The sequence below is a fragment of the Podarcis erhardii genome (genome assembly GCF_964252035.2).
Source record: "Podarcis erhardii genome assembly, chromosome: 12".
In the NCBI taxonomy this organism is placed as follows: domain Eukaryota; kingdom Metazoa; phylum Chordata; class Lepidosauria; order Squamata; family Lacertidae; genus Podarcis; species Podarcis erhardii.
In genome coordinates, this window is record NC_138513.1 from 559,021 (window position 1) to 579,479 (window position 20,459).

The 20,459-nt window shown below is 52.1% G+C and overlaps 1 protein-coding gene across 2 annotated transcripts; it reads right to left on the bottom strand.

Moving 5' to 3' along the window:
- Positions 1–817: 817 nt before the first annotated feature.
- On the bottom strand, positions 818–20,384 carry LOC309325993 (protein HEG-like). Of its 2 annotated transcripts, none has more exons than XM_081834453.1 (12): positions 20,216–20,384; positions 19,305–19,424; positions 17,561–17,686; positions 13,564–13,677; positions 12,062–12,120; positions 10,325–10,491; positions 9,169–9,297; positions 8,726–8,768; positions 6,356–6,393; positions 6,011–6,089; positions 3,980–4,139; positions 818–1,121 (listed from the first exon to the last, which is right to left on the bottom strand). In XM_081834453.1, the coding sequence occupies exons 1-12, from the start codon at positions 20,378–20,380 to the stop codon at positions 966–968; spliced, it is 1,356 nt and encodes a 451-aa protein (XP_081690579.1). In that variant the 5' UTR covers positions 20,381–20,384; the 3' UTR covers positions 818–965. The 2 variants fall into 2 exon arrangements, with proteins under 2 accessions (XP_081690579.1, XP_081690580.1); XM_081834454.1 differs by having other exon boundaries at positions 13,564–13,682; positions 20,216–20,356.
- Between the last annotated feature and the right edge of the window lie 75 nt (positions 20,385–20,459).

Consider the following 20,459-nt stretch of genomic DNA (forward strand, 5'->3'; position numbering starts at 1 on the left):
TGCAAAATCTAGTGACAATAACCCCTGGAACATGAAGCAATTGGAGGCCTGGATTTGGCCAGGAAAACAAGGCTGCGTTTCACATACTGTGAAAATCTTTCAGTATCTCCAGGTCAAAAGCCATTTACAAGAGAAGGAAAGGAGTTGTTTTTGCACACTGGCAAAGAAGATGTTTATTTAAGTGTACCCATTTTACAGGAAAGGGTTGTTTAAAACACAGGTGGTTATCTAAGAATAAACAGCAAAGAGGATTTCAGTTAAAAAATTCCAGCAATTCTTTAGATCCCTGTTTTCCCAGGGCCAAAGAACAGCTGCGGCAGTCTCCCCCCTGCATTTTGGGGGTGTCCTACAAGGCTAATAGCTCCTGGGCAACCTGACGACCGAGTTATAAGGAGCAGGAAGTTGCGTATTTCTTGAGACAGCTATTTGGGGCTTTTTGGAAAGGGAAGATCAGCCACAAAACCTGCAGTGGAAGAGCAATCACTGTGTCTGGCCTTTTCCTCCTGCCATTTGCCCCCCCCCAACCCCACACCCCACTTTTCCTCTTTTACGGTTTGCCCCACAGAGGTGAGGAAAGCAGGTTTGGGGTGAACCTGAGAGGACAAGCAGGAAGGGCAAAGTGGCCCCTGCCCCACGGCCATTTCTCAGCCTTGGCTTCCAAGGCCGTTTCTCGGCTTGTTGTTGTTTTTTAAACCACCCCACCCCAGAACAAACTGTCCAGGGCAAGGAAAACGCAGCTGCCCCATAACTCAAAGCCCTGACGTTCATCCAGACTGAAGCCTCAAACCCTCAGCTCAGGCCCCTCGGCCACTTTGTGGGTCTTGTGACAGCCAAACCCTCGTGGGGAAGAAATCCTTGGCAGCAGAAAGCCTGAATGCCGCCCTGGCACCCGATGCGGGCGCCCCCTTGTCCGGGGAGATCCAGGAGCAGGTTGAGGGGGCAGAGAGGGGACCCCAGGTCCTCCTTCAGAAATAGCTCCTCCTGTCCTTTTCCTCGGCGGTGTCGCTGACAAAGACGAGGTTGTGGCAGCCGCCCAGCGGCTGTGGGGGGGAGGGCAGGGAGCTCGAGGAGCCCAGGAACGTCTTCAGCCGGGGGGCATTTGCTGGGCGCTGCCCCACGTCCTGCAAGGCACAAGAGGAATGGGGCTCAGGGGGCGGGACAGGCAGCGCCCCACATCTCCTGTCAAGGATCCCACCTGTGCAGCCAGAGGGACAGGCTGACCTCTGGACTAAACTAAGGATTTGGGTGTGTGTGTGGAGGGGAGACACATTTTGGACCCTCCAGGGAACTTGACTTCCTTCGACGCCAACCTGCAACATGGCCCACAGGCAGGGATGTGAGCGGCATCCATCTCGAGGGACAATGGAGTCTACCTCTGGGGGTGGAACAGCGGCATGAGCAGCCCCAGAGTGAACTCTCTGGGATGCAAGCCTGGGCAGGGGGCCTGGGGGTCCTGGCCTGCCCAGATGGCAAGGCCCCGTCTTGCCAGGCTGACGGGGTCCCAAGGAAAGCAGAGCAAGGCGTTTGGCACCAGCTGGGCTGCAGAAGTTGCTGGAAGACTGTCTTGCCAGATTGGTGCATGCTCTGGTTATCTCCCGCTTGGACTACTGCCATGCGCTCTACGTGGGGCTACCTTTGAAGGTGACCCAGAAACTGCAATTAATCCAGAATGCGGCAGCTAGACTGGTGACTGGGAATGGCCGCCGGGACCACATAACACTGGTCCTGAAAGACCTACATTGGCTCCCAGTATGTTTCCAAGCACAATTCAAAGTGTTGGTGCTGAACTTGAAAGCACTAAACGGCCTCAAAGGCCCAGTCTACCTGAAGGAGCATCTCCACCCCCATCGTTCTGCCTGGACACTGAGGTCCAGCTCCGAGGGCCTTCTGGCGGTTCCCTTCCTGCAAGAAGTGAGGTTACAAGGAACAAGGCAGAGGGCCTTCTCGGTGGTGGCCCCCGCCCTGTGGAACACCCTCCCATCAGATGTCAAGGAAATCAGCAGCTAGCTTATCTTTAAAAGACATTTGAAGGCAGCCCTGTTTAGGGAAGTTTTTAATATTTAATGCTGTATTATTTTTCAACACTTGATTGGGAACCACCCAGAGTGGCTGGGGAAACTCAGCCAGATGGGCGGGGTATAAATTTATTATTATTATTATTATGATGATGATGATGATGATGATGATGAGGCGTCATGCAACCGCCTTCAGGACTTCACTCTGTCTTTGTGGAGGGTTCACCCCTGAGCCTTTTCTTCTCCTGAAGATGTCCCACAAGACAGTGGAGGTTTAGGGTCAGAGTTTTCCTTCTCCTAGATGGGCTCCCTTCCCGGGTGGCTGAGCCCCACCTGCCCCCCACTTGCAGAAACCACCTTCTTGAGCCTTGGGCCACCTCTTGGCCTCATGGGCCCCATCCGCTGGAGCCTGTCTTCACACACAGGCAAAGTCCCAAACTGCCCTCACCTGGTTCAGCCATTCTGGGAGTGTCACCTGCTGGCAGCTTCCAGGAACCACAGGTGTCAACAGAGTGCAGGAGGGAGGTGGGCAAACTGCCCCAGAAGCAGCACAGTGTGCCCCCCATCAGAGGCATGACCCCACTCCGAACACCCCATTCGTCCCAGGGATGATGCTGGCGGAAATTGGGGTCCAGCCATCAGAGGACCAGAGGGTCCCCATCCTTAACCTGGACCATCCCATGTGTTCAAATAATAGTAATAATTTATTTTATTTGTCCACCGTGGGAGCAGGGCCAGGGCAGGAGAGTGCTAGAGTCCTGTCTAGTCAAGTTGCATGGGATCGATTCCAACCTGTTACCTCCGAGGCTGCAGACAGGCTGCTTGGACGAGTGAAACCAACCACCTGTCTCCTTGATCCTTGCCCATCCTGGCTAATAAAAGCAAGCTGGGAAGGGCTGGGCGATGGGCTCTGCGGGGCGGTGAATGCTTCCCTCTGTGAGGGAAGTTTTTTAATGACTGATGTGGGTGGCGCTGTGGGTTAAACCACAGAGCCTAGGACTTGCCAATCAGAAGGTTGGCGGTTCGAATCACCGCGACAGAGTGAGCTCCCGTTGCTCGGTCCCTGCTCCTGCCAGCCTAGCAGTTCGAAAGCACGTCAAAGCGGCTTAGTCCTGCTGGCCACATGACCCGGAAGCTGTACGCTGGTTCCCTCAGCCAATAAAGCGAGATGAGTGCCGCAACCCCAGAGTCGGCCATGACTGGACCTCATGGTCAGGGGTCCCTTTACCTTTAATCTCCTGTTGGAAGCCGCCCAGAGTGGCTGGGGAAACCCAGACAGATGGGTGGAGTATAATAATAATAATAATAATAATAATAATAATAATAATAATAATAATAATACCCCATCCATCTGGCTGGGTTTCACAGTCACTCTGGGTGGCTCCCTACAGAACATTAAGAACAGAATAAAACATCAAACATTAAAAGCCTCCCTAAAAAGGGCAGCCTTCAGATGTCTTCTAAAAGTTTGGTAGTTTATTTCCTTGACATCTGATGGGGGGGGGTGTTCCACAGGGTGGGTGCCACCACCGAGAAGGCCCTCAGCCTGATTTCCTGTAACCTCACTTTTTGCAGGGAGGGAACCGCCAGGCGGCCTTTGGGAGATGGACCCTGGTGTCCGGGATGGAGACGCTCCTTCAGGTCTACTGGGCCCTTGAGGGCTTTCAAGGTCAGCACCAACACTTTGAACTGTGCTTCCTTCAAAATGAAGGGAGGGGGTCTTGGTCTGGCTCCTGGCTGCCCCATCCTTGCTTGACCAGCTTCTCCAGTGCTCACCCCCCCCCCCTTAGCAGTGGGCACCCTGCCCCTCTCGGGCACAGGGGTGGGCATGTGGGGAGGGGAGTGTTCCTGCCTTGCCCCCTTCTTTGCCCTTCTTGTGAAAACCAAGGCAGGGAAGACCGCCAGGTGCCCCTTGCCTCAGTTACAGAAGACAGACCCCCCCGCCCCCCCAAGCCAAGGCTCACCGGGCCCCAGAGGGACAGGCGGTCCCCTCTCCTCATCTCGGCCTCCTCCAAGGTCCACGGAGGCCTCACGCGGGGCAGGCTCAAGGTGGAGGAGGCGTGCAGGGGAAGCTGCGGGGCGCCAGGGGTCTCCTTGAGGTCCTCCTTGGGGGGCCGGGTGCTTCTGTGGGGAGGGGAGAAAGAGAGAGGGAGGGAGGGAGGGAGGAGAGGTCCAAGGAGGAGGAAGAGGAAGAGGAGCCCCATGTCCTCCAGCTCAGCCTCCCCCAATTGCTTGCTAGGCAAGAAGGGGGTCCTTCTTTCCATCCCCCCCAAAAAGAGACACTTTGCTTCTTTTTCTTTCTTTGGCGATCCCTCGTAGCCGAGTAAGATGGTTCTATAAAATTGGAGAAATTGAGAGATATATAGCCACACTGGCAGCATATCTCTTCTTTCTCGTATCCAAAAATGCAAGAAGGGCTTTTAAGTTCTGCCCTCGGCGGTCCTGGAAGGAGCCTTTAAAAAGTCCCATATGCTCAGAGACTTTGCGCCTCTTCACTGGGGGAGATAGGAAGCCCAGAGCACTTGTTCTTTAGATGCCCCTTTTATGAAGAGGCATGTAGTGAGACCATTGATCCCCTGCTGGTGAGGCTTGCTCACCTCCAGGAAAAGCAAAAAATGGACCTTTTCCTGTTAGGCAAAGATCAGAAGACAACTTGGATGGTCGCCAGATTCTGTGTACAGATCTGTAGGCGCAGACCATCCCCCGACCCAAACTAGTTTGTTAAGAAAATCCCCAAACTCGGTTCCATGGGTGACTCTGGCTCATCTCTCTGCGGTAGCTTATCTTAAATTTTTAAGTGTCTATACGCTTATTGCATTTATAAATTTTAAATTTATTGTTGTACATCGTTTTTAATGTTTGTTTTCCTTCTGGGATTGTACCCCCAAGTGTGTTTTATCAGCAGTAATATGACCATAATAAATTATCTATCTATCAACATGGTTTGAACAATGAGTTCGTAAGTGACTGTGGAAGCCAATTCTGGATCCAAGCATCTTTCCATGGGGGGGGGGCACATTGGTTTCCAGGCGGGCACCCTGATGCTGTGTTTGGTCTCCCCTCATGGGCCAAGGGTAGGGGCCAGCACTGTCCCCCCAAAAGCCCCCACCCTCCCCAAGGCAAGGAGGCCAGTTGTGTTCTTCTGCACGAGGAGAAAGAACATGCAATGAAGGAATCAGAGTGACGAGGAGAGTTAAGAGCACAAGATGATGGGGTGGTAAAAGCTTTCTGGAAAATGATACATAATGAGTTGGAAAAAAATGTTTAAGATGATTTTTGTCCCCAAACCAGAGGCTTTTTTGTTAGGCATTATAGGTGCGGAACTACCAAAAGAAAATAAAAGACTGCTTATGTATGCAATGACAGCAGCAAGGATGCTCTTAGCACAGAGATGGAAAGAAGGAGAAAGACCGAGCAGAGAAGATGGAATATGCAGGAATTGCGAGACTGACGGGAGAGATCAGAAACCAGGAGGACCAAGTATTCGTAAAAGACTGGAATAACTTTCTAACATATGGTATGTGAGAGATCACTGTAAACAGTTGAAACCATTGGCAGGAATACAGTGACACTTGTAACGTAACATGGATTTTGGATACTATGATTATATAACAGACAGATTGCACTCAGCAAAAGATGCAGGAATAAAATTTAGAATTGGAACCCAGGGAGGGAAGGAAGGAGGTTTCAAGGTTTGAAAGAACCCCTTTTTAATGTGTGAAAGGTTATGGTGTATAACCTTCATGTAAAACTAATAATTTTTTTTTTATTTTTTTAAAAGAGCATAAGACAAGCCTGGCTTCAGGATCCGGCCCATCAGGTCCAGCCTCCTCTTCTCACAAGGGCCAACCAGATGCCCATCAGGGGAAACCCTCTATCAGGATTCGCACTCAGAACCAGCTGTCTCCCCTCCTGGGGCTTCCAGGGAGAGCAAGAGGCAAACTGGTCTGTAGCCAGAGAGCAGGATTTTTCCTGGGGAGACACCCCCCCCTTACCTGGAAAGAGACCCAGCGATGAGCAGCAGCAGCAGGAGACCAGCGAGGCCAGAGACGACCACCAAGGCCAGCAGGAAGGCTGGGGGGGGGGCAGAGAGGAGTCAGCCCCAAAGCGGAACCAGGTGAACCCAAGGCCCCCCCCCAAGGGCTCTTGCGCTCCCCAGAGAGGAGCCACGGGTTGGCCATGGGGAGGACAGGACGTTGGCCAAGGGGGGTCCCTCTGGCCTGATCCAGCCACTGCAGGCCCCCCCTCATGCCCCTTTGCCCAGGGGGGATTAAGGAGGTGGGGGGGGAAAACGGGCACCAAATTGCCCCATGAGGGCAGGGGGCAGGGAGGGCACTTACGCTCCTGGCAGCCGGCACCACCGAACCCAAATGGACACCTGGGAGAGAAAAGGGGATGGAAGGTTAAGGCAGGTAGAGTCATAGAATGGGGGAGTTGGAAGGGACCCCCCCCCCCCTTGCAGGGCAGAAATCTCATCGAAAGAAGTTTATATGTTGGAAATGTAAAGCGAAGGATGGAGATTTTTTTCACATGGGGTGGACATGTGAGAAAATGAAAAAAAGAATTGGGATATGATTTAAGACGAATTGAAAAAATTGTTCAGATATACATTCCGCAAAAAACCCAGAAGCTTTTTTGCCGGGGTTGATAGGAGCTGAAATAAGAAATGCAGACCATGTGTGCTACGACTGCCGCCAGAGTCTTAGTAGCCCCAAAATAGAAAACTCAGGAAATACCAACATTAGTGGAGTGGCAGACAAAAATGGTTGAATATGTGGAATTAGCAAACTGACCCGCAGGATCCATAACCAAGAGGAAACTAAGTTCAGAAGTGAGTGGAGTAAATTTGTGGAGTATATATGTAATAATTGTAGAAGTTTAAAAACTGTAGTAGGATTAAAATAAATCTTATGATGTGAATAGGATGTTATGGAGAACCTGCGAAAAATGAAAGATTACTATGAAAACTTGTTGAAGGGAGGGAGGGAAGTCTGTGCTCGATGGAGCGTTGGGAAAAAATGTACATAGAACTTCAGTGCATTTATTTTGTTTTGTTTGTGTTAAAGAAAACTCAATAAAAAGCATTAAAAAAAATAAAAATAAAGAAGTTTACAAAATGAGGAATGGCATGGAGAAGGCAGAGAGAGGAGTCTCTCTCATAACAGGGGAACCTGGGGTTCAAATGGATAAAATAAAGTCCTTCATGCAATACAGTTAACCTGTGGAACTCTGCCACGGGAGAAAGTGATAGCGACCAAGCTGGATGGCTTGAAAAGAGGATGAGACAAATTCATGAAGGAGGAGGAGCAGCAGAGGTTGGATGGCCGCCTGTCATGCGTGATCTAGTTGAGATTCCTGCATTGCAGGGGGTTGGACTAGATGGCCTTTGGGGGTCCCTCCCACCTGGACAATGCTGTGATTCTGTAAGAGGGTGATGGGTAGCCATGAGCTTGTGGGTTTCCCTTGGGGGCATCTGGGTGGCCCCCGTGAGAAGAGGAGGCTAGAGACTGCAAGAAGTTTTGTAAGGAGGACTATTTGAAATATTGCAAGACGATGAGGAGAGTTATTAGTTAATGATAATTAGGAGTAATAGAGAAATTAAGAAATGCAGAATAAGTGATAAAGAACGAAAAATCATCAGAGGTGTTGATGGAAGTCTAAAATACTGTATAAGATAAGAAGTTATGTTATATGATTGTTGGAAATGATATGTTAAAAAACCCGATAAAAATGTATTTTTAAAAAAGGGACGAGAAGAGGAGGCTGGAGCAGGTGGGGCCCATTGGGTCTGATCCTGCAGCCTCCAGGTCCCCTTCAGCCGCTGGCTCTGGGGAAGAATGAGGTGGGAGAAGACCCTGCAGGTTCTGCCCAGACCCTGGAGCCCACCTGGTCCTGGAGGGGGCAGCTCAGGGAGGGAGGAAGAAGAAGAAGAGAGGAGGTCAGAAATGGAAGCAGCTGCAGAAGGCACTCCCTGGTAGCCACCCCCCCCCCAAAAAAAGGAAAAAGCCAGGAGGAGCAGAAGGCAGGGAGATGGAGTTTGCCCCGCCAGGGCAGGTCCAGTCAGGAGCCACCTCAGCAGAGGAGATAGAGAGCGGTCATAAAATGTTGCAAGAAACCTCCCAGGTCGTCTCAAAGGGAGCCTTTCGCAGCCTGCAGGGACTTTTCCCTGCCGGAACCCCAGAGGAATTCTGCACATGGCCAGAGACCTCTTGGGATGGAGCCAGGGCACCCCCAGACCTCCTTCGCAATGCACCCCTTGAGGGAAGAGTCTGGGTGGGGCCCAGACATTGTCCTGGGACAGGAGGGGAATGTTTGTGTCCTGCAGGCAGGCAGGCAGGCAGGCAGGCAGGGACAACTCCCCCCCCCCCGGGGGGGGGCAAGAGGGACAAGGCCTCCCTCTCACACCTCCTGCAAAATGGGACACCTGCCCAAGTCTCTTATTTCCCCTTCTTTTAATAATTTCAATTGGGGTGGGGGTGACAATAAATTTTCCGCACCGGGTCCCAGCTGACCTTGCTACGCCACTGCTTGCTGCTGGCTTGTTTTTTTATGGGGTGGGGAGAAGTAACAGCCACAATACGTGAGGGGGGTCTGGGGAGGGGGCCGCTGCGCTCAGGCCCTGCTGGGGGCTCCCTTTCAGAGGGAGGTGGAAGGAGTTGCCCCCGCCCCTGGCAAGTCGCCACAGGGACACCCCCCCCAGGGAAACTCACCTGGTGCAGGTGCCGTTCTGCAGCCAAAATCCACTGCTGCATTCTTTGGGGTGCAGGAGGGAGAAGAGAGAGAACAAGCATGAATCACAGGAGGGACCCCAGGGGTCATCCAGCCCAACCCCCTGGAATGCAGAGGTCTCAGCTGAAGAATCCCAGACAAGGGGAATTGACGTGCCCCCCAAGTGGTGCTCTGCCCCACGACCCCCCTTCCCACTCATCCAGGCAGTGATGACCAAGGGGCCAGTTCACACATCCTTAAGGCAGGACCCCCTCCCACCCCACCTCTGACTGGGGGTCTCCTCTGCCTCCCTCAAGCCTTGCATCACCCAGGGTTTCGGGGTGGGGGGTGCTGGGTCCCTGCCCCTCCCATCTGGCTGGGAGCCTGGAAACCCCTTGGAGGGCCGGCCCAGGCTCCCTCCCTCCCCCCCCCAGGGGAGCCACACCTGCGCAGGTGCGGTCGGCTGGGTGCGCCTGGAAGTGGCCGGGCTGGCAGGTGCATCGGACGAGGCCGTCTTGGAAGGAGCAGCTGGTGGAGAGGGGGTCACAGACGTCAAAGAGGCAGAGGCTCAGGCCTGTGGAGGGAGAGAGAGAGGCAGGGCAGCCGGGGCTGAGCGGAGGCTGCAGGATCCGGCCCAAAGGGGCCAAGCGAGACCAGCCTCCGGGGGGGGGGGGAGATCCACAGGCAGGATCCCAGCACAAGAGCAGCTCTCCAACTCCTCCTCCTCCTCCTCCATGAATTTGCCTTATCCTCTTTTGAAGCCATCCCCGTCTCATGAGGCAGAGAGTCCCACAGTTCAACTCCGCTTTCCTTTATCTGACTCATGGGATGCCCCAGACTTAGAAAAGCTTCTCCCTCTTGGCTTTCTCCGTGTTACGAATTATTTCTCTGAATTTTACAGGTTATAACTCTGATCATAGCGTGTTTCTTACTACCCTTTTCCCCAAACTAAAAGTCCCCGAAGTCAGGCTCTTCTGCAATCCTTTTCCAACTCTGCAATGTCCTTTTCTAAAGGAGGGCAGCTCAGTCGCAGGGAGGACCACCCCCCCAACAGTCTGCGGCAGCTAGACTGGGAACTGAGTGGCTGCCGAGACCACATAACACTGGTCCTGAAAGGCCGACACTGGCTCCCAGGACATTTCTGAGCACAAGTCCAAGTGTGGGTGCTGACCTTGAAAACCCTCAACGGCCTCAAAGGCCCAGTAGACCTGAAGGAGCGTCTCCATCCCCATCATTCTGCCTGGACACTGAGGTCCACCATCGAGGGTCTTGCGAGAAGTGAAGCTACAGGGAACCAGGCAGAGGGCCTTCTTGGTGGTGGCACCTGCCCTGTGGAATGCCCTCCCATCAGATGTCAAAGAGAAGAACAGCTACCAGACTTTTAGAAGACATCTGAAGGCAGCCCTCTTTAGGGAAGTTTTTTAATGTATGAAGTTTTATTCTGCTTTTAGTGTTCTGTTCGAAGCCGCCCGGAGTGGCTGCGGAAACCCCTCCTGCCTTCGCAAGCGCCAGGCCTGCCAGCCCCCCCCCCCGCCTCCCTTGCCCTGACAGACCTGGACCTTTTCCCGGGACACCCCCCCCCCCAGCTCCCTTCCACTCACTCTGGTAGGGGCCCGCCTTGCGCAGGAGAGCACATGTGGGGCCCCCCACGTGGCTGCTGTTGTGGCACTGTGCCCGGAACGTGGCCACGGCCTCTGCCACCTGCCGGCTGGTGACTGGCGCCCGTGCGGAGAAATGGTGGAACAGGGTCACTTCGGAGCTGGGCCACCTGCGGAGCGACAGGTGAGGTGGGGGTCAGGGGGGCATCCGCCTGCCCCAGCCCCAACCCCCCATTCCCTTCCTTCCCCCTCCACCATCTGCTTTCACTGGGGTGAACAGCCACCCTCCAAGCCAGCCCACCTTAAGGGCTGTCGCTGGGTTTACAAAGCTCTGTGGGCGCCCAGAAAATGTGCTTTGTGGATACGGAGGAAGCAGAGGGAGGCAATGATCCGGGACTGCCAGCTCCCCTGGTCTTATTTATTTCTTTACTAATATATTGATAGATCAATTAAGGATTTTTACAATTTTATAACATGCAGAGAATAACAGGTGATGAGAAACCAGAGAGAGGAACTGAGTCTCTTGGGTTTTTTCTTTTTGGGGAGGGGGGAGGGGTAATGAGGATGATGTATTTTGGATAAAATTTTGTGTTGATATGCCTAATAAATTTTTTCCAAAAAAAATTAACTTATTTGTTTCTTTAGTTATTTCATAAAATTTATACACTGCTTGACTGGAGAGGGGGGAAAAGCAAAACTCAAAACGAAAAAATTGCAGCCACACTTTAAAACATACGGAAATTAGAAGACTAAAACAGATTAAAGCCACCTCAACATTCTGGGCATCCGAGTGGGCCTGTCAGTAGAAGGATGTTTATAGCAGGCACCAGAAAGAGTACAGGGAAGGCGACTGGTTGAGGTCAAGAGGCAGGGAGTTCCCAAGGGCAGGCGCTGCCACATGAAATGCAGGGAAAGGGCAGGATGTGGCACCTGGAGCAGATCCCAGCGGTCAAGGGGGCGCATGTGGGGTGAGAGAGACTCCGTTTGCCATGGGGGGGGTTGGTTTCACCTGCACTGCCCCCCTCCAGCCCAGGAGCCTTCAGGGGTCTCTCTGCCACAGGCACCTGGCTATGGGTATTTTAATTTGCTGAAAAGTGGAATATTATGAGCCGTGGGGCAGGGAGTGTGCTTAGTTTATCTCCTGGCCACTATTCCATTAATGTCATTAATACTGTTTCATAGAGTATAAATGTTATATTGATTTGTTAATCACATGACAGGGCTCTGTGACGTTCAGCTTATTTTTGAGTCATTGCTTTCTTAGCAGCGAATTATAGATTGCAAGTGTTTCTCTGGCTGATTTGTTGATTATTCTATATGATTCATGTGGATCAGTGATGCTCCGCCCTGTCATTGCTAATTATTGTTTGTAAGGTGCTTTGGGATTCATCTGAAAGAAAAATGGCGCAGAAATATAATTTTAAAAACTAAAATATTAATTGATAGTGCAGGTAGTGGACTCGCCTTCCTTGGAGGTTTTAAGGCAGAGGTTGGATGGCCCTCTGTCAGGGATGCTTTCCTTGTGAATTCCGGCATCACAGCGGGTTAGACTAGAGGACCTCTTGGGGCCCCAACTCCACCATTCTATGATATCAGTCTTGCCTTGATCCCCCCCCCACAGCGGCAAGCAGGCAGATGGATGCACATGGACACCTCGTTTTAGAGGTGGGGGGCAGGAACCCAACCCCAAGCACCCTGACCCCCCTGACATGCAACCCCCCCTCCCAGCCCCTCACTTACTTCAGGTCTCGGACAGAAGAGCCCAGGTAGCCATCGAGGTGCCCCAGGATGTGTTGGAACTGGGGAGAAAAAGTTGGAAATGTGGGGGGGGAGAGAAGCAGGCCACAATGGAGCTCCAAATTCCCACCATGCCCCCCCCCCAAGTCCCAGACCACAGCTCTCAGCGAAGGGGCTACTGTCATACAGTGGTTCCGCTCCTTCCTCCTGGGCCGAGTTCAGAAAGTGGTGGGGAGGATGAGTGTTCAGACCCCTGGGCCCTCACTTGTGGGGTGCCTCAGGGTTCCGTCCTCTCCCCCATGCTTTTTAACATCTATATGACACCGCTGGGAGAGATCATCAGGGGGTTTGGGCTGGGTGTTCATCAGTATGCGGATGATACCCATCAGAACCAGAGAAGGCGGTGAAGGTCCTGTGTGAGTGCCTGGAGGCGGTTGGAGGATGGATGGAGGCTAACAGATTGAGGTTGAATCCTGACAAGACAAAAGTACTGTTTTGGGGGACAGGAGGCGGGCAGGTGTGGAGGATTCCCTGGTCCTGAATGGGGTAACTGTGCCCCTGAAGGACCAGGTGCGCAGCCTGGGAGACATTTTGGACTCACAGCTGACCATGGAGGCACAGGTTAAATCCGTGTCCAGGGCAGCTGTCTCCCAGCTCCATCTGGTACGCAGGATGAGACCCTGCCTTCCCACAGACTGTCTTGCCAGAGTGGTGCATGCTCTGGTTATCTCCTGCTTGGACTACTGCAGTGTGCTCTCTGTGGGGCTACCTTTGAAGGTGACCCGGAAACTACAACTAATCCAGAACGCAGCAGCCAGACTGGTGACTGGGAGCGGCCGCCGAGACCATATAACACCGGTCTTGAAAGACCTACATTGGCTCCCAGTACGTTTCCGAGCACAATTCAAACTGTTGGTGCTGACCTTTCAAGCCCTAAACGGCCTCGGTCCAGTATACCTGAAGGAGCGTCTCCACCCCCATCATTCTGCCCGGACACTGAGGTCCAGCTCCGAGGGCCTTCTGGCGGTTCCCTCACTGCGAGAAGTCAAGTTACAGGGAACCAGGCAGAGGGCCTTCTCGGTGGTGGCGCCCACCCTGTGGAACTCCCTCCCGTTAGATGTCAAAGAGAAAAACAACTACCAGATTTTTAGAAGACATCTGAAGGCAGCCCTGTTTAGGGAAGTTTTTTAATGTTTAACAGACTACTGTATTTTAATACTTTGTTGGGAAACCCAACCAGATGGGTGGGGTATAAATAATAAATTCTATTCTGTTCTTCCTCTGAGCTAAAGGGGAAAGCCCCCCAGAATGGCTTTTTAAAAAATGAATTGTATGAAACAAATGAATAATCCAGGACTTGGTGGGGAGGGCAGAGGGTAGGGGAAGAATCCCTAAAAGCCGCTGACCATGAAGGCCGGAGGGGTGGGGGGACATACAAGGAGCTGACTGCTGCAAATGGGGACCGATAGAGCCTTCAGCCAATTGGGGAGGGGGGCGTCCCTTACCGATCTCTGGATCTGGAGGGCAACCCACGGCAGCTGTGACTCGCCTGAGGTGATGCCCGGCAGCGACCAGTCGGGGCTTCCCGAATCCCACGGCGAGAGCCGGCCGGGGAAGGCCTTGACTTGGCAAGAGAGAGAGGGAGGGGGCAGAAGTGGGATCAGAACAAGGCAGGGAGGGGGAGGAGAAGCCAGAGCACATTGTTAAACTGCGGAACTCCCTGCCACAGGAGGCCTAGGTGGCTTCAGCAGAAGGGCGGACAAATTTGTGGAGGTGGCTCTCGATGGCTCCTGGCCAGGATGGCTCCACTCTACCCTCCCCAGTCGCAGGCAGAACCGCTTTGAATCCCGTCTATGGAAACCCCAGGAGGAGAGAGGGTTGCTCTCGCACTCGGGTCCCACTTGGGGGTTTCCCCTCATGGGTGTCTGGGAGAACAGGATACTGGCCAAGTTGGGCCATCGGCCAGATCCCGCAGCCTCTCCTTAGGCTGCCTTTTCTTTTCTTTTCAAAATTATTAAAAGTTTTCCAACAAAATTTACAATAGTCAATACTAAATAAAAACAAAATAAAAACACAAATTGCATTTTACATTTCTATTCCCCTTCCCCTCGGCTTCCCCCAACTTCCCTTTCTGGTTTATCACTTATTCATTTCTTCTGCATGTAATTTTCTACACCTTGTATATTGAAATTGAAATCCTACCTTATTGACATATTCTTAACATTTTACCCTCCAATTTATATTTTCTATTTTTTAATTGTAAGTGTCTTAATCAAATCCAGCAAGTGAGTTCATTACAGTACATTGTTTCTGTATATGCAGCACGTATACTGAAATTGGAACGATACAGAGAAGATTAGCACGGTCCTTATTGCTGCCTTTTCTTTAATTTTTTGAATTTTTATTAGAAATTTTATTTACAACATAACATAAACCCTCCACCCCCCCCAATACAGAAATACAATAAGCATAACATACAACAGTACAAACAACCAAATAAAATACTTCCTTTATCCTGTATCTGGCCTCCTTATTTACTTCTTATAAACTGTTTCCTTTATGAATGATTATTAAGATTTTTCTAATTATAACTTAAATATCCACAAAATCTCTTGCAGACATGGATCGAAACAATCGAAACAAGTCCAGGTACGTATTTTAGGGCACTGTTTTGTGAAGTATTCTCTGCATTTTCCCCATGCTTTTTGAAACTCTTGTCTGGTGTGATCTCTAATTGCCTCTCTTAATCTAGCCAGCTCAATAGACTCTTACAGTTTGTCTTGCCATTCCTTTTTTGTTTTTATGCTGCCTTTTCAACCAGGCTGGAGAAAGGCTGCTCACGGAATCGCAGCGCTGGGAGAGACCCAGGGGTCATCTAATCCAACCCCCCCATCCTTTGAAATGGAGCCAAGCGGACGTCAGTGTGGGGGATATTTATGGGGGGGGGCAGAAAGGCTTAAGCACAAGGCGGAGCCAAGGGTCCACACGCAGAATGAGGCCGCGCACCCATTATTCGTCCCTTTCCCCACCGCATTTCCGTGTCACTGGACACATTCGCAGTCCATCTCTCTGTGTCCCCCCCCCCCCCGTGAGTAGAGAGTGGGCACAGGGGTCTTCATACAGCTGACATTTTCAAATCAGATCAAATGTGGCTTGGGGGTGTTATGTACAGTGGTACCTCGGGTTAAGTACTTAATTCATTCCGGAGGTGTGTTCTTAACCTGAAGCACCACTTTAGCTAATGGGGCCTCCCGCTGCCGCTGCGCCGCCAGAGCACGATTTCTGTTCTCATCCTGAAGCAAAGTTCTTAACCTGAAGCACTATTTCTGGGTTAGCGAAGTCTGGAACCTGAAGCGTATGTAACCTGAGGTACCACTGTACTGAGTTGAATAGGATCCAAAATGCAGTAGTCTGATTGGTCCACAGGAGCAGCCCAATCCAACTCCACGTGGAAGTGAATTCGCAACCTGATTGGCCTAGAGGAGAATCCCGGAATTAGCCAGTCACGTGGGGCCCATTGTGTAAATAATGTATATAAAGCAGACATTCTGGGGGAACTTCCATTCCTCCTCACCACAATGAGCTGTATAAAGATCATGAAATCCACTCTCGACTCCAAGTATATATATTTTTTTGGGGGGGGGGAAGCACCTCAAAACACTTATTTCTCATGAAGCCACAGGAGAGGTGTGGATTGGGGCCAACGCAATGTATGCCCAGCTCTCCACACCAGGAGGGGGAGCCCATTGGAGGCAGAGGAAATGGGGTGGGGGAGCCTCTGCAGACCCACAAGAGAGAGGAAAAGCAGTTTCTCCAAACTTCACTTTCACCCATCGGGAAAAGGAGAGGACCACCATCGCCCTCTAGAGGACAGGTGAGGCCATCGCTCTTCCCTCCATCTCAAGCCACAGGCCTGTCTTTCAGTTGTCCTCCCTGATGCTCCTGATTTTTCACAGAATCCTAGAATGGCCAAATGGAAAGGGACCCTCAGGGGTCATCCAGTCCAACCCCCTGCAAGGCAGGAATCTCAGCTCAAGCATCCCTGACAGACCCCCATCCAACCTCTGCTTAAAAGCCTCCAAGGGAGGAGAGTCTGTCCCAGAGGTCCCTACAGGACATAATTTCTTTGCCTTTTACTTTTAATTCCACCCGCCCTCCCAAAGGAGACCAGGGCGGGAAGCAGCAAGTGATAAAAGAGTAAAATATCTTATGTTTTGCGGGGGGGGGGGCTAGATGACCTTTGGGAGCCTTTCCAACTCTACAATTCTGTGAGTGTAAGCAGCAAGGCCCACATTCAGACTTCAGCTTTAGCTGATTCCTGCCTTGCAGGGGTTGGACTAGATGACTCTTGGAGGCCCCTCCCAACTGTTTTATGATCCGGTTCTATGATCCCAGAGACCCCCTTGGCTTTCTGTGACTTTACTTGACCCCTGGACTTAAGCAGCAGGAAGGGGCTGGCTCCTTGGGCCGGTCACAATCTCTCAGCCTAGCCTACCTTGCACGGCTGTTGTGGGGATTAAGAGGCAGTCACCTTCAGCTCTTTGGAGCGGCTAGGGACAAAGGTGAGAGCTGTTTCCTAGTTCTGCTGGATCTCTCAGTGGCTTTTGATACCATCAACCATAACAGCCTTCTGGACCGTCTACAGGGGCTGGGAGCTGGGGGCAATGTTATACCAGCTCCATCTGGTACACAGGATGAGACCCTTCCTGCCTGCGGACTGTCTCACCAGAGTGGTGCATGCTCTAGTTATCTCTCGCTTGGACTACTGCAATGCACTCTATGTGGGGCTACCTTTGAAGGTGACCCAGAAACTACAACTAATCCAGAATGTGGCAGATAGACTGGTGACTGGGAGTGGCTGCCAAAACCACATAACACTGGTCTTGGAAGACCTACCGGTACATTGGCTCCCAGTACGTTTCCGAGCACAATTCAAAGTGTTGGTGCTGACCTTTAAAGCCCTAAACGGCCTCAAAGGCCCAGTAGACCTGAAGGAGCATCTTCACCCCCATCATTCAGCCCAGACACGGAGGTCCAGCTCCAAGGGCCTTCTGGCAGTTCCCTCATTGCGAGAAGTGAGGTTACAGGGAACCAGACAGAGGGCCTTCTCGGTAGTGGCGCCCACCCTGGGGAACGCCCTCCGGTCAGATGTCAAGGAAATAAACAACTATTTTACTTTTAAAAGACACCTGAAGGTGGCCCTGTTTAGGGAAGTTTTCAATGTCTAATGCTGTATTGTTTTTGATATTTGGTTGGAGGCCACCCAGAGTTGCTGGGAGACCCAGTCAGATGGGAGGGGTATAAATAAATTATTATTATTATTATTATTTGGAGAAAAAGGTGGAATATAAAGGCAATCAATCATCAATCAATCAATCAATCAATCAATCAATCAAGGAGGGCCCTTGCTCCGCTCTTCCTCGGTAAGGGTGCTCAGAAAGGCCAGCCCACTCACCCCCATACACACAATTCGAACCCCGAACCCAAGCTCTACCCCCTTACCTGGCACACAGCCCAGGGTGGGGCTGAGGTGGTAGCCCAGCCCACAGCGGCAGGAGTTGCGCCCGGCCTGCTCCTCGCAGCTGCTCCAAGGGGGGCAGTCCTCCTCTCCCCTGCAGGCGGGGGGCTCTGCGGGAACACACAGAGTCAGAAGACAGGAAGACACCCCCCCCCCCATGGGAAAGGGAATTTCAAACACTGGAGAGCCTCTTCCAGGCGTTGCTGAACTACAACTCCCGCTGCTGTGCTTGCTGGGAGTTAGAATCATAGAATCATAGAGTTGGAAGAGACCACAAGGGCCATCGAGTCCAACCCCCTGCCAAGCAGGAAACACCATCAGAGCACTCCTGACATATGGTTGTCAAGCCTCTGCTTAAAGACCTCCAAAGAAGGAGACTCCACCACACTCCTGGGCAGCAAATTCCACTGTCAAACAGCTCTTACTGTCAGGAAGTTCTTCCTAATGTTTAGGTGGAATCTTCTTTCTTGTAGTTTGGAACCATTGCTCCGTGTCCGCTTCTCTGGAGCAGCAGAAAACAACCTTTCTCCCTCCTCTATGTGACATCCTTTTATATATTTGAACATGGCTATCATATCACCCCTTAACCTCCTCTTCTCCAGGCTAAACATGCCCAGCTCCCTTAGCCGTTCCTCATAAGGCATCGTTTCCAGGCCTTTGACCATTTTGGTTGCCCTCCTCTGGACACGTTCCAGTTTGTCAGTGTCCTTCTTGAACTGTGGTGCCCAGAACTGGACACAGTACTCCAGGTGAGGTCTGACCAGAGCAGAATACAGTGGCACTATTACTTCCCTTGATCTAGATGCTATACTCCTATTGATGCAGCCCAGAATTGCATTGGCTTTTTTAGCTGCCGTGTCACACTGTTGGCTCATGTCAAGTTTGTGGTCAACCAAGACTCCTAGATCCTTTTCACATGTACTGCTCTCAAGCCAGCTGTCACCCATCTTGTACTTGTGCCTCTCATTTTTTTTGCCCAAGTGCAATACTTTACATTTCTCCCTGTTAAAATTCATCTTGTTTGTTTTGGCCCAGTTCTCTAATCTGTCAAGGTCGTTTTGAAGTGTGATCCTGTCCTCTGGGGTGTTAGCCACCCCTCCCAGTTTGGTGTCATCTGCAAATTTGATCAGGATGCCCTTGAGTCCATCATCCAAGTCGTTGATAAAGATGTTGAATAAGACCGGACCCAAGACAGAACCCTGTGGCACCCCACTAGTCACTCTTCTCCAGTTGTAGTTCGGGAAGAGGGGAAGGGCCAAATGTTCCCCTCACCTGTGTTAGGTTTGATGAAACCAAAGGAGGAAGCATCTCTTCTGGAGGAGGCAGAGAGAGGATGTGAGAGCCACCTTCAAATTTTTGCTTTCTGCTGCTCCAGAAGACAGAACTCGAACCCATGGCTTCAAATGGCAAGAAATGAGATTCCGACTAAACCTTAGGAATAATCCTACGGGCAAGAGCTGTTTGACGATGGAGCAGATTGTGGGCTCTCCTTCCTTGGAAGTTTTTAAGTGGAGATTGGATGGCCTTTGGGGGTCCCTTCCGACTTTACGATTCTAGGATTCTGTGTTTGGGACTACATCTCCCAGCATCCCCAGCCAGCATGGAGGCAGGTGGCAGGGGCTGATGGGAGTTGTAGTGTGAAACGACTGCACTGCACCCAGGCTGGGGAGGGTTCCTAACTGCACCCCCAAGTCTCCCCCCCCCAAGCAAAGAGCCGCTCAGCTTTACCCTGCTCTCCTGGGGCAGCAGCCCCACTGCTGGCCGTTGCCCTGGGGAGTGGCGTGGTCCATGTCGGAGGGTTGGAGCTGGGAGGGTCCGATCCTGCTGACCAGTTGGCTGTACTGGGCTCTGAAAGAGATGGAAGTTTGTTGGCAGCAGCTCTGTGACACCCAGGTGCCCTTGGCAAGATGTAGCCATGCCCCTATCAGGCTTGGGCAAGCTGGCAGCACTAAGATCATCCATTCTGCTGATTTAATCTTTAACTGGACTTTGAATAATTGCAACCATTTTGAATTTCATGGCATTATTGTGCATCACGGGGGGGGGGGACTAGATGGCCCTTTAGTCCCCTTCCAATGCTACAGTCGTGTGATTATCCTTCTTGTGCATTATCCGGGTTGTGCAAACCGCTCTTGAGAATAGTGCTTTTTATAGGGCAGTGGGCACAGGGGATGAGTTGGTGGAGCTGAGGGGGCGGCGGCCCAAAAAAGCTTGGGAACAGCTGACGTAGATCTGGATTGCATAACCCGCATTCGGTTCCTCAGAGGTAATGCTCAAAAGCTGGAACCCATCCAGAGAGAGAGAGAGAGAGAGAGAGAGAAAGAAGGAGGGGGGAAAGGGGGCACCATCTCACTGGAGTGACTTTCAGCCTCTGGAGGATTTCAAATCCCAAACCAGGAATCCTAAAACCAGGAATTAATGCAGATTAAAGTTCACTTTTTGGCTTTCCATCCCAGGGACACAAGCGAGCTCTTCCCTTCTCCCCTAGCGGAGCAGGTCCAGGCCAGAGTGGCAGGATAGGGCCCCCCAGCAAGCAGGCAGGCAGGCAGGCTGCCCCACTGAGCCAGCCCCCCAAGAGAGGCTGCAGGATGAGGCCCCTCCCAGAGCGCAGCAGCCCCCCTTCCCCCGGGGCCACTTACCTGCCCGCGGCCCCCAGGCGGCCCCCAGCCCCACCTGCAAGGCGGCCACGAGCCAGCAGACGCCCCCCCACATCCTCCTGGCCGCCCGGGATCCGTGGGGCGAAGCAGGGCCACTGGGGGGGGCGGGAGGAAGAGGAGGGCGCTGACCCCACACCTGGCACTCATTAACGCGGCCAGGGCGCCTCCTCCAATCCCCGGAGGGGGAGGAGATTCCAGGGGGCTGCCTTGGCCTGGAATTGCAGAG

What these genes read in the sequence shown, in the direction of transcription:
- LOC309325993 (XM_081834453.1), bottom strand. Translation starts at nt 20,380, where the DNA reads ATGAGTGCCAGGTGTGGGGTCAGCGCCCTCCTCTTCCTCCCGCCCCCC. An exon ending in AGCCGACCGCACCTGCGCAG is followed by an intron (nt 8,769 to 9,168) that starts GTGTGGCTCCCC and finishes TGCACCCCAAAG; the next exon opens with AATGCAGCAGTGGATTTTGG. An exon ending in TGGTGCCGGCTGCCAGGAGC is followed by an intron (nt 6,090 to 6,355) that starts GTAAGTGCCCTC and finishes CCCCCCCCCCAG; the next exon opens with CCTTCCTGCTGGCCTTGGTG.